At 27.2% G+C, this 14,780-nt stretch overlaps 1 protein-coding gene across 1 annotated transcript in view; it reads left to right on the top strand.

The window, feature by feature from the left end:
• Positions 1 to 2,592: 2,592 nt before the first annotated feature.
• The window catches only part of LOC112679828, a 36,162-nt gene continuing 23,974 nt past the window's right edge, over positions 2,593 to 14,780 (top strand). Inside the window, exons 1-2 of the mRNA XM_025549749.1 lie at positions 2,593 to 3,155; positions 14,271 to 14,334. Of these exons, the coding sequence (XP_025405534.1) occupies positions 14,309 to 14,334 (26 nt within the window). The 5' untranslated portion in view covers positions 2,593 to 3,155; positions 14,271 to 14,308. The remainder of the gene's footprint in view (positions 3,156 to 14,270; positions 14,335 to 14,780) is intronic.

A 14,780-nucleotide genomic window follows, 5' to 3' on the forward strand; every position in this document is an offset into this window, starting at 1 on the left:
TCTTTGGAAATAATACATTTAATATTTCTGAGTATAAATAATATATGGAACTTATAATGGTAGTTAAGTTTATCAAATCACCTACCTGGCTTATGCAACAACTTTTCTCATTCTCCAAAAGTTTATATTTTTTACTTTATTGTTATAATTGTATATTTATAAAATTATTATTGCAACAATGCGTTAAAGTCTCCGAAAAGCTGTGAATTAAAATACTGTAATAATTTAATTGTAATTAATTGTATTAATATCAGCTAAAAATAATACTCATATCATGCATTCGAAAATAAATTGATTATTCATTGAAAATGTAAAATTTTTAATATTTTATTTATAACTATTATACACAAAGTGGCCCACGAGGATTCACAGGACATGATATATCCAGTGTTGATAAATATAATTAAATTATCTTTTTTTTTAAATTGTAAAAAGTAAATTTAAACCTATAATATACTTTTCTAACACGGATATTGAACTACACATACCTAGCTTTAAAAATTATGAAATAATAAATTATTTATATTGATAAGTTACATAATTAATAAGTAAGATGAAGATATTTATTTCGGCAAATAGAATATTACATTAATATTGCAATTTAATTAACAAGATCATCGTAGTAAAATAATAATAAAAATAATTATTTTTTTAAATTCTACAAAAAACTTTAATTATTAAATATTAAATTATATAAAACTAATCATCTATGTTTTACTGTTCTGTACATTTTACATCCACTAAGACTAAACAATAAATAACAATAATTTAATAAGATTTACACATTACATATATTTTTATGTACAATGCTTATTAAATTATGTGCCTAATTATAATTTATGCTATTCAAAATATTACAGAGTTATCACACATAATTATTTTTTTGCACGTTTAAATTATAATTCATCTTGACCTACATTAGAAACAAGAACGAAATGTTTGAATATTTTATGTAAACTCAAAAGTATACACAACATAAGGATTCTTTGGCTATGCTCGTTAGAAATATATAATATTATAAGTTCATATATAATATATGTAAGAGATATATCACGCTTATGATTTTTAATGCCAACCGTATAATATTATTTGCTACTTCATGTACATTATTATAATATAAATAAAACATGGCTATCGATTATAATTTTGCATTCGTATTTGATTTGATAGGTGCCAAATATGGAACGACTGGACGGTATACAAAATGTTATTTGAAGAATATTATAGGTTACTCGGTACTCGTTAATCATTTGATATTATGGTGTTTAGGTTTCGGCATGTATTGAACCTGCTAAAATATAATACATAAAATATATGTATAATATGACGGCTAAAAAGGCAAAAACATTGTGTGGGTATCGATGATCACGGAAGAAAAATTTTCTAGCTGTCATTAAATTTGAAAAGCGAGATTATTCAAAAAAAAAAATAAGTAAAAAAAAAAACTTCTAACACCCTCTTCTCTTGATCTTGCCATGAAATGTTAAATAATATGCTTCATTCTAGTCACGTCCGTTCTTCCGTCGTATACCGTTCGGGTCGCTAAATATTTACGTTCAACTCCGTGAACACATTATGAATACATAAATACTACCGTAGTACCCACCTGTCTATAGATGTTTTATGGAGTAGGTGCAGTATTACAGTACAATGATAAACAAACGGTAGCTCTTGGCTCTTATGAATACAATTTGCCATCATCATCCAAGCAATAATTATGTTCTATACTACGATGTAACATTAACACGACAACACAATATTATTCACAATTCAAATGTACGCGGAAAAAATTAAACGCTACCAACAGTTGTTTACATTAAATTGAGCGATTTTACGAAAAAGATATATGCATATATGACAGTTAACACACCATTTGATAAGTGTATTTTTAAAACTTTTAGTGACGAATTATATAATTGTTAAGATACTTTAAAACACTTGCAGAGGAATCACGTTAAACAATACATACATAACGAGTAGGTAATATAATGGGGCCGGGCTACAGAATTTTCAACAGAATAGAACCGACCCTTTTTTACCCCAGCTGGTACATGTATATAATATATAGAATATATCTATACATTTTATTCTTAAATCGAACAATGGAAAATTAATAACGAGAATATATTATTTTTGATGTTCAGCAACCCCTACAATTTAATAAATCCTGGTCACAGCACTACCATAAAATATTATGGTAAAAAAATTATTTTCTTCAGTCCTCGGTTCAAAAAACATCACGTAACGTCGAAAAAGAAAATATATTAGTTGATTTGTGCGTGACACATAGCGTGTGTGTATTATATACAAAATACTTGCGGCGGCAGGTATGTGTAATTATTTTACACACACACTGACATATATATAATATATATATATATATATATATGTGTGTATGTGTATTTTATCGGGTTGAACTCGCGGGACAAAATCCAAAGTGCATTGACCACCATTATTGTGTGTATGTATGTGTGTTGACTCTATACAACGTTCAGCGACTTCATTCTACAGGGCATACAGATACCTGTCTCCCCGCCAAGAACGAGAATAATACACAATGTAATAATGATACCGGCAGAAGTAGCCGGCAGTTATCGCGGCAGCAGGACGGCGTCAGTAACCGTCTTACCACCAGACCGGCGGCGTCGTTCACCGTACGTTTTGTTCAACGTACCGCGGTTGTAGTTGTCACTGCAAACACATTTCCGTATTGTTTTCTTTTTCTTTTTTTTTTTGTTGCATTTTTTTCTTTCTTTTTTCGCATTTGTTTTTCCGTCGTCGTCGTCATAATCCATTAACCAGTTTTAATTGCCGTCAAACGAAAACACTCGATCGTAGGAGATCGGGAAGAACAAAAAAAAAAAAAACCGAATTGATACATCATTTGTGAAACCGAGGACAGCGTATTTTTTTTTCAACGACAGACCATAATATACAATATGACGCATTGTAGTAGTGAACTGTGATAAGATTTTTTTTCTCATCTTTCGCGATCGACTACATCCACAAGAGAGCCGATATCTGTACACCAATTGTGCATCACACGCGAACTACTTGATACCTACACATACTGAAGTAGTGGCAGTTGGGCGCTGAATTTTGCGGCATTTACCCATGTATTCAAAATGAACAAACCGACGTCTGTCACGTACAACGTAAGTGTTTTACGCGATAGAATGTTTTTTAGGTGTAAGACGCGCGTTTTCGTACATTTTTAACTCGAACAATAGCTAATAACTTTTACAACACCCATTGACAAACATCTACAAGGTATATATTCTATAAGTTATTGATTCGTTGACAATGCTCATCTAATGCACTCCAATATTCTCTACGGATGACAATATAATTTATAACACTGAGTAAACGTGTAATTAATTAACAATATAATAAAGATCATAATAATAATAATAATAATAGCCGGAGGGGCACTTTTTCGCCTCTACAAATGACATTCATGATAAATACTTTATACAATATATATTATAGTATTATTTACACACATAGGTAGGAATTATCTATGTAAGTATATTGTATAATGTTGTATACCGACACAGACAATATGCATTGGGCAGCTGCAGAGTTTCATAATATATAGTGTCAAAGTATCAGTTACGTTTAATCTTACACACACGATCGACATGCCGAATATCTTAACGTTGTATAGATGTATAAATAACAATAATGGTTTCTTGCGAAACGTTCATATTACTTAACAATTTTAATCGGTTTTATTCAGATAAATACACAAACGCTATACGCAGACAGGTACTTATACCTAGGAATTTATTTGGTCCGTTGTCACACTCTTATGCTCTTGCGTTTGTTATAACACTTAAACTCGAAACTCGGGATGACGATGACGATTTTCGGTATATTATACTGGAACTACAAGCATGTAATGTTCTCTATTATTATTATTATATATGAATAAACGAGTCGACAAAAAGCGCATTTAGTATATAGATTATAGATTTATCATATATAATTACACTCTAAGCATACCTATTAAAGTAGGTAACCTAATTTTTTTAGTTTTCAGTTTTTTTTATTAGAAAACTGTTCAATGCAGATATTTTTCTCACATTATAATATCAACCTATTTTTTCGTTTCCCAGATGACAAATAATTTTTATTCTTATATATATATATATATATACTTATGTATGTGTTTTTGTTAGTATTATGAACCTGTGATTTGCGTTAAGAATTATTTTCAATATACAATTATACTGTGGTAATATGAAAAATACTTAATTATTAAAGTTCAATTACTACTCGTATCATCACTATTTATTTTCTTTGTGTATAAATGTTAAAAAAACCAAATTAAAATCATGATTTGTGTATAATAATTATGAAATAAAAAAAAAAAATACAAGGTTATTTTTGGTTAAAATCCTTACAGAAAGGTCAAAATAAACTTAACTCGTAACAATAATAATTAGCCTAGGCCAATAACTCCTGGGAAATTGCACTTCTCATGGTTTCTCCACAACTTATATTTATACTATGTATATTTATTTGAAAATTAAGTTAGATTTGAATAGTTTTTTTTTTTTAATACCACATTTATAATAAACAGAGATTTTTAATCAGCTTAACATCGTTTTCATTGTGGTAATACCAATTAACAATTGTCAATATCATAAATGACAATATTTACTCAATTGAATCGAACGGTTAATAAATTGTTTTTTAAAATAAATATATTCGTACTACATACTCTATATACGGATCTTTATATACCTATGGATTATATTACCCTATGGATAATTTAAATTTAGTTATTACTTCATTTTTAGAAACAAGATAAACGAAATGTTATTACATTGATTTTGGATGTGTATCAAACTTATATAAAATGATAATAAGGTTATTCGCTATACAGAGTGTACGTTTTACATGTTCATTATTATCATCCTATAAGCTATTAACCATCCGACAGAAAAATGTTATGTATATTAAATGATAGTTATCATTTACTATTACGTAATACTATTCTGTCTTCAGGAACAGTAGTTGGATTAACTAGTTTATAAATATACTTGCAAATACTATTTATTAATAAGTATTTATTATCCATTTATTTAATCAGCACATTTGTCATCAGAATATTTAAAAATTATTAATTACCTAAGAGGAAGACTACTATGAAATACGTATATAGGTAATATATGTGTATATACTATTACTGTGCAGTTATAGTTTGTAGGTTTTCAATGTTTAGATGTCGATTTTAATGATTTAAATAATCGTACGTTTAGTAACGAGGCAAACAATGAGTTCGTTTGAATATATTTTGTAGTTGGTTAAATATGATTCAAGCAAAGATATAGGTATATTGATATACTTGTTAATTTATAAAATTAAAAATAAATCTCATATAAAGAACACCCCAATGAGTTGTATAATCACTTACTTAAATATTATTTATAAATGTACATCGAAAACACCACACAGATAAAATACCGATATTTTTTATATATTAGTATTTCTTATGAAGATTATGTATTAAAATACGCAGTGTTAAAAACAGTTTTTATTTTAAAATCCAACTGAACTCATTTTGCGTATATAATGAAAATTGTTTTACGCTTAGTTTAAATTTACGCATTACATTGTGCCACAACTCATGGGCAATGCCATCGTACGGATTTTAGTCTAGTTTATGGCATAAATTAAATATTTTAATCGGAAAAAATTATACGCAAATACATCGTTGAAAAAAATCAATAATTTTATGGGTTAACACGTTTTTATACATTTCTTGGTTAACAGTTATTGTACTCGTACATTTCCAAGTCAATTGATAATTTGAAAATTGTTAATAAAAATAAAAAAAAGGGCGAAATTCCTGGGTGAATTGAGTTGTTGGGTGAGATAAAGGGATTGAATTTTAAATTAATGTACCATTGCTCTCAAAAAAAAAAAAAATTATTCTTAGTGAAAGAGGTCGGGTGGAACAATTATCCAAATTTCTTATAAAGTAAATTGAACTTTTAACGTTTGAATGACATTTTTAACTTTCTAAAAATTGCTCAAAATATGCTATTGAAAATGATATTGTGTACAGCAAATGGTGATATAAGCATTCAGTGAAAATTTTAAATGTCTTCCTATATTACTTTTTGGGTTAATGAAAACAAAAATAATGATTATTACCGGTCGAAAACCGGTATGTCGTAAATCTTGTCACTTTTTTAATATTTTTATCAGTTTTACTAAGAAAAATGTTGAGAAATTCGTAAAACGATTCCGATAAAAACAATTCCTATAAAAGTACCAACTATACAACATTTCCTATCACAAATATTTTATGTTCGTGATGATCGGTGATGATCGTAGTAACCCTTCTATTTCGACTATAGTCGAAATCGTGCACACAGATACACAAAAAAAGTACACATCATGGTAAAACCAATACATTCCTTGTTTTATTCAGAATGTTTACGTCGCTCGTTTCTGTGATGAATATTTTTGTCGCTTATGTCTATGATGAATATTTTATCTGATGAAAGAATTAAACGAACCCCGAGTTTAGAAAACTATACAAGACTCCAAAATGACGATGTATCGTTCTATTGTTCGGGTCAATATACGTTGACGAGATGTATGATCATCTCAGATGATAAAACAAGCGGAGATTTTCCGTATTAATTCCGCGCCGATGAGTACCAAATTAGAAGAAAACAATCGTATTATAATTGTTTTTACCTGAGATTGTTTGTAGCTTGCCAGGAAGTAGGGCGTCGTACCGTCTTAAGGTGTGTTCGTTTCGGCGCCAATGGCAGTATATAATTGATACGGAGCACTGACCAAAATTCTATACATATATATATATATATATATATATATTAACTCATATTGTACATTCATGTACCTAACGCGGCAACAATACATGCTTGAAAAAGTGTAAAAATATCTTAGATAAACAACACGATTAAATATATTGTATGAAAAAAAAAGAATAAAAATAAAAATATAAAAGAACACATACCTTCGAAAATGTTATTTCTAAATGGTTGTAGCCGTGTACCTTATGTTTACTTTCTATAACCAAATTTATCGTAATAATAATCATGACAATATCCATTATAGTTCGATGATAGCTATGTTGGTAGTCATTACGATGTATTCTAATACTTGTCCACATTAAAGAATTATCTCTGTATAAAACGACGTATAGCATAGGTGCATATAATGCACGTTTGTATGAACATTGCGAAAATAAAGAAACTGTACATTTTAAGCATTGGCGAGACACGAAAAACGAGAAAAGCAGAAACTCGCACTAATGCAAATAATATTTTATAGTGTCAACGGATGTAGTTGTTTTTGAGTTATTTAATCAATTAGTTTACTATTCAATCATGTGTATTTTGATAAAACAGTCTTCAAAATATTTAATAAGGTTCAATTTACAATATTTTGCACATTAAAATAAAACATGCAATTTAATCATTTTTTTTTTTTTTTGTTTGTATTACGTAAATTAAACAATTGCTGCTAACCCCGAAAAGAAAATTCTGACAACGCCTTTGAATAAAAATGAATCCTTATTGTAAAGGCTAGTTATTTTCATAAAATGAATCAAATATTGCTTTACACATAAAAATAAAATTTATAAGAAATAGTTTTCTCTTTTCAATTTTACATACATAGGATATTTGCGAATTTCACGTAAAAAAACAAAGTTAACCAATTTAACCATTACATTAGAATTTCTTTTTTTTATCTTACTATATTTTTCAAAGACTTATTTACACAAAATAATTTATTTTGAAAAAATGTTAACCTTTTATAACATAAATTAAATACATTAAACTTATTTTTTTAAGTAAATAGATGATGGCCGATTTTTAAGCATTTGTAATTACTATGTATTTGACTAGAGAATATATTCCTTAGTATTGTTATAGGTTAGACAGTTTGATCCTTCAATGGTTAATTTTTTGTTAAATCACATTGCACAGTCACATAACATCATTGCATTAAAATCATAAATCGCATAGCAAAAATATTTTACGAACATAAAGTATTTATTGTTCCTTGTAATTGCAAAGAATTATAAATTAATCGATTATTGCAGAAACATCATGAGTCAATTCTTGAAAAACTTTTAGATAATTGATAAAAAGTATATAATATAAATAATTTAAAAAAAAAATGAATACTTTATTAAAATATGTCATATACTAAATACAAATTTACAAATTTTACATTTGACGCATAGAAACACATAACTAGTATACTTTTTTTCTAATATCTCAATTTCATAAAATATGTAACTCGTGATGTTTCTGCAATTATCGATTCAAATTTTAAATTGAATTTCACGATATCCACATTTATGATTAGTAACGTTTCTGCAGCGCACCCATTCATAATATGTACGAATCACAATTACAGGTCATTTATTTATTTGAACGTTTTATTTGATGTTAATTAATTTATATAATAGCGTAAATGGCGTATATTCTTCCAATCGACTATAGGAACCCATACTTAATCAATAATCTTCACTGTTAAACTGTTTACATAAATTATTATTACGTTCATTCGAAAATGTAATGTTTATACACGAAGTTCAAGGTATTTTATGTTACAAAATCTGTTTCACTGAATATCAACTATCGTTAATAACATAACGGGTTAAATTATAATACTACGTACCCGGGCTAAACAGTGAAGGGCATTCAAGGTCGACGACTTGGTTCGTTTATGATAGCTTTACTCGTATCGGAGTCAATTTTTCACCAATCATTCACATGCAATACGTTTCTGTTCATCTATATACATAATTATGTTCCATGTTCCTATTATTATTCGCATTTTTATTTGATTAAAAATTTAAACAATAGATTGATTTTTCTACTTATGTTTAAGATACATTTCATATGAATTATATCACTGTTGGAAAATTATAATATTTTCAAGAAAATTTGTATTTATAATGTGATCAAGACATATCATATTCAAATCTATAACAACATTTTATAACCATTTTATTTTCTCGTCCAACTACTATTATTACGTATACGATAACGAACCGAAAAATCAAAAAGTAATTACTTCTCCGTGAACTATTAAAATATTATATCATAAAACTGTTAATAATCATAGCTATCACATCCTATTATCTTATGTAATCTATTAATAGTACGAATATTTTTGATGTTATGTCAATAGATAATACTTAGGACTTCGAAGGAGAAATTCATAACAATCTTTTACCTACCAACGGCAAAGTTAAAAAGCCATATGAGAGGTGTATTTGTTTAAATATAGTTGTAGTAGATTTTTCGATGGTTATAAACGAGCTAGATATTAAAGCTATAATAAAGTAGGTCACTGAGACAATTTAATATTTATAGACGGTCAGAGATGTTTTCATTCCTGCATTTTCGTTTAATATTTTGTGCACGTGTTAAAATGTATGTTTTATTATCTTACACAAATGTCAACAATATTAAAAATATGAATTTTCATCGCTACGTTACATTTGAAGCTCCGTAAAATGTTTTCTATAGATTTAAAGTAATACGGGATTTTTATTTACTGGTAGATAAGAAATTATTATAAGATTAAAATGTAGTAAACAAAAATTTATTCTCTTCCCTAAAACCAACTAAAATTTATAAAATCGATATAATTTTGACCCATCACCCTGAGTATGTATTATGTATAATTTAATAATATATTAAGTTTTAAATTTGGTTAGTCCTCAGAAATTAATATAAGATCCAACTCTAATAACGTTTTACCATAGTGTTTCACAAGTCTTTGTAGGCCACCTTTTTAAAATCTTCCATATTGTGGAGATTGACATAGAATAACTTTAGTATTTAATGATGATTCAACTGATCCGATTTAATAAATGTATAACTCCTTTTCTAATTGCGTTTTCTCATGAAGTATTTATAGATTTACTTCTTAAAGTGTTTATTTTTGGAAACGCCTATTATTTGGTTCTAACGTAATAAACAATAATTATTGTTTATAATTATTATACATGTATATTATATATATTTTCTATTATTAACAATAATTATTTCTATAATTTTATAAAATTTTATATTTTCAAATTAAATGTGTTTGTATTAACATCATTTAACAATATGTTAAACAATATTTAATCAATTAACATTTTCATAATTTTTCTAGACAAATAATTGTTGTGTACATATAAAGTAGAACAAATATGTTAAAACACTTGCAACATGTGTGAAGTATAAAATATAGTGTTGATGGCGTTGCTCGTTAATTGTATTTATAACACTAAACCATGTTTGCAATCACTGTAATTCATTATTTTAGAATGCTACATGTAAACGGAATTCTACTGTGTGTAACTGTTAATTTACACAGCGCGGGTGCAGCAGTTGAACGATGTGGGTCGTTTGCTTGCACGATGATAAAAATAATAGTAATAAGAGTAGGTATATCGCGAGGATCGACTTAAATTACGATTAATATTATAATAATAATTAGTCGTTAAGGTGTACAATCATATATTATATTACTAAGCACCAAACGCCGCTCGAACTAAACGCAGTCCAAGTGATACCGTAAATATCGTAATTAAATATTGTACTGCAATGCGTGAATCGTTGCGGGTTGAGTAATTTTTACATTTTTCTAGTTATATACATATAGTGTGAGATAGATTAACGTATGATTGCTGTCGATTCTATCTTCTCAATGTCTTTGTAAGCCATATCAAAGTGCGTATGTGTGGTTTAGACAAAATAATTATTCAAGTTTAATAAAGAGCTATGCTATCAGGCCTGGATTAAGACCTTCGGGGGTCCGGGGGAACCAAATGCATGGTTGTGAGTCGCCCAACGAACATTAGTTCAAACAAGAAAAAAATATTTATGTAGTTACTAAAAAGAGTACAAATTATCATTAAATGAAATTTGAAGCCAATAAGGCTATGAGCTCTTTACTTACATGGGTTCCGTGGACGTGCTCCCCCCTAGACCCCTTATTCCGGGCTTATACATGATACTTATAATACACACGAGCCGAAAAGACGGAGTCATGCACAAGAAGGAATAGTGTTTAGAAAAACATTATGAAAAACGAGTTCATTTGATGCCATATAATATCACAGCTGGTTGATATTTTATACGCATCGCACAATAATTCTTTATACGCTTATTATTGTTAGAGTATGATTAAATTGGTATGTTCAACGGAATACGTGATCATGATCGATGAATATATTACCAATTGAGTACAATATGTGCTATATGAAGTGATTCGGTGATTCTCGTATGGAAATAATACGATTTTTTGTCTATGCGCGTGCTTAATACCCGTGTTGCATGATGTATATATTACAGATTACGTACAACAAAACTAAAGTAAAAAATAAATAAATAGTAATCAACCAACCGATTTTCATTCTGATTATTTCGTGCACGACCGAGTTCAGTCTGAGATATTATCGAACATTTAAGTAGTGATGATATCATTATACTTTTACATTTTATAATGCGCAAAGTGAATTCGTAATATTTTGAATTTACGAAGAAAATTCGTTTTTAATCTAAATAAATAATAACCTTATTTTAATACCCAGTGGTTTTTCCATTTATTTAAACTATAGAACTAAAAATCCGAGAAGAACTTAGCAAAAATTATAAGACAAAAATAGATGTTACAGTTAAGAAGAAAAATGTATAATACTAATCTAAATATTTAATTTCAGTATTTAAATTTTTATTTTTTATAAAATATCAATATTAAACACATAATAATAATTATTAATATAATTAATTATATCTAATTAATCATGTATCAACACGTATATGTATTGAAAAATTACTATCCAAAACAGTGGCGTATATAGGTTTTCATTTCGGAGGAGGCCGATTATGTATTTGATTTTTGGGTAGAAGGGAAGGAGGAAGCACACTATTACGAAAAAAATTACTTTAACGCTATAAGACTTCTCGACTGTCTTTACATCATCAGAGAAATAAGAAACTCAATTTTTTTAATGATTTATTATTTTTTAAAAGTATAAAAACTACATTTTAATAATCAAATTTTTTATTAGAGTTACTCAAATTCACCACATATTTTCTTAAAAGAATAAACATATTTTATAAGTATAAAATTTTAAATTATCGCATAAGCAACATTCTCAGTGTCGCAACAAATTTTCGGAAACCTTCAGTATTAAGACAAATCCATGTTAAAAATAACAATCTTTAACAATAGTGTTTTTTATTTCGGAGGGGGCTTGCCCCCCCAATAAATACGTACTTGATCCAAAATAATGATAAAAAATGCTACGTTGATGTTGGTAATAATGTAATAATGATACTGGGGACTCTAGATTTTGAAAGAAGTACGGTATTTTAAATGTAAAACATTTTTTTTTTTAAACAATTCTACTATTTTATGAGTCACATGTGTTATTTATTTTTTCAATCTGGTTTAATAATGACCTAAAAAAAATAAATATACGTAAATATATATAAATATATATGTATATATATATATATACACACATATATATATAATTAGAACTATTTTTTTAGATTTCAAATAGAACAATTACTTGTTTATCTTTATGCAAGATGCTACACAAATATATATTCAAAATGGACGGTAAACAACTGTTGATCCGCATTAAATTAGTGTTACATAATTTAAGTAAATAGTCGTAGAAACTTACAGAGCAATATATTTTTAGTTACTACAATGCTGTTATATTTATACAACTTTGAATTATACTTAATAGGTCAAATAGTATAATTTGACCCAGTGGCGGACTAGGACATTAAGAGCCCAGGATGCGCTCTATATGAGGGGCCTGAACTATAACGTATTGGTAGAAACGATTTTATGAGGACCTTATCTTCTTAAAACATGTATTATGCTTCAATTTCTTGTTATTTTTCTGTGCTTATCAATCTTTATAAATGCACAATGCTCTTATTAAAAATAATTAACCAAGGGTATCCTGGAAAGTAATTTGAAGGGTTTTACTGAAGGAATAGAAGAGGGAGAAAAATTTAGTTTAATAGCATACCCATAAAATAGATATTTAAATACTTTAATAACATTTAAATAACTCAATAAAAACAAACTTAAGCGATAAAAGTTAAAAATAAATACGTACTTAACTTAAATTCAAAGTCTTTTTCTCTAAATTAATTCATTAATTACTTCTTCAACAAAGAATTTAATCATTAATAAAATATTAATAACAATTTAAAAAATTTTTTGTCTTAAAATCATAATTTTTATATTAAATTTACTGCAAAAAATATATCAATCAAAATAACAATTTTGTCGAAAATAAATTTGAACTTTTACCAAACTCGTTTATAGTTCTTTCAGAGTTGGAATACGTTAACTATATATAAACTATTTGTTTATTTATTTATGTTAATTGACGAATATTAACATTCAATAGTTTTTAATTTAGTTCTACGCACAAACAAAATCCATTATGATCCAATAGCTATAAAATTATTAAAAAATGTATTAAAATGTCATTGATAAATTTCAATTGGATATTATATATTCGACAATTATTAGATGTACGAGCAAACAGCAACTGATTTAATTATCAACTTTTTATTCAAATAAAAAATGTACAGTTTTCTTTCGTATTTAATTCATCATCAAACTGTCAGTAGTATTTTATTGATTCATATATCATGTATATATTCATAATATAGACGTTTTAAAACAGCGACATAAAATTAATTATAGTTGTTTTTTCTTTGATTGTTCGCGAAACTTATTAAAAGAGTGTAACATAATTACTGTTATTTCAGACTATAAAAATGCATGATTATAAATAAAGCATAATGCGATGTAAACAAAATTAAAAAAATAAAAATAAAATAAGATAGATATATATTTCAATTAAGTATAGATAGATAGATATGATTGACCAGCAAAACGTTTAAGAATCAAATGTATATCACAATCGTTAAAATGTTTCACTATACATATTATATTGCTTTCACAGATGCATGGTTGGAATAATTTTTATCGATAATAAATAAAGTTATACCCAATTTTTATTATTTTATAATAATTTCGTGCTGTATGCATAGCTATATCAAGTAATTAAATAAATAACCTATACAAAAAATTGCAAATAAGTAGGCACAGCTCAAAACAAACATTATACTTTGGGAATAAATATTTTTTATTTTCGATTTAAATGTACTAGGAACATTTGTTTTACATTATATAACTCAGAAATTAACATCGATTTATTTTTTTGTTTTCAGATATTCATTAATTAATTCAGGATTACCTTTAAATCAAAATGCACAAAAAACATATCGAAAATCTGTAAGTATAACGTCACTGTTATTACTCAACGTACCTAACAATGAATTTCATAATTAATTATCATATAAAGGTAGTATATATTTAGGTAGTATTTAAATTCGTGTCATCGTAGAAAATAAATATACTATCGACTCCAATGCAATAACTAAAACGCCAAGTTGGTTCGTTAAATTATTAATAACAATAATAATGGTTCCTACGTAAGACAATTTGTTGTACAGATACGTAATTTTGACTTAATTCATGACTTGAAAAAATGACCATTCTAAAATTATGAAAAAAAAACATGGTAGTAGTTCAAATTTAATTGAAAAAAAAAGCAATACAAAACCGCTTATTATCAACAAACATTTATAGAGGGTACCTATCTATTGTTTATAAGTTGTACCAATGCGGTTATGTATCACCAAAGATCGTATCACTACGTATCATAATAATGTAAATTT

The sequence above is a fragment of the Sipha flava genome, unplaced genomic scaffold (genome assembly GCF_003268045.1).
Source record: "Sipha flava isolate LNK unplaced genomic scaffold, YSA_version1 169_pilon_pilon, whole genome shotgun sequence".
Lineage (NCBI taxonomy): Eukaryota > Metazoa > Arthropoda > Insecta > Hemiptera > Aphididae > Sipha > Sipha flava.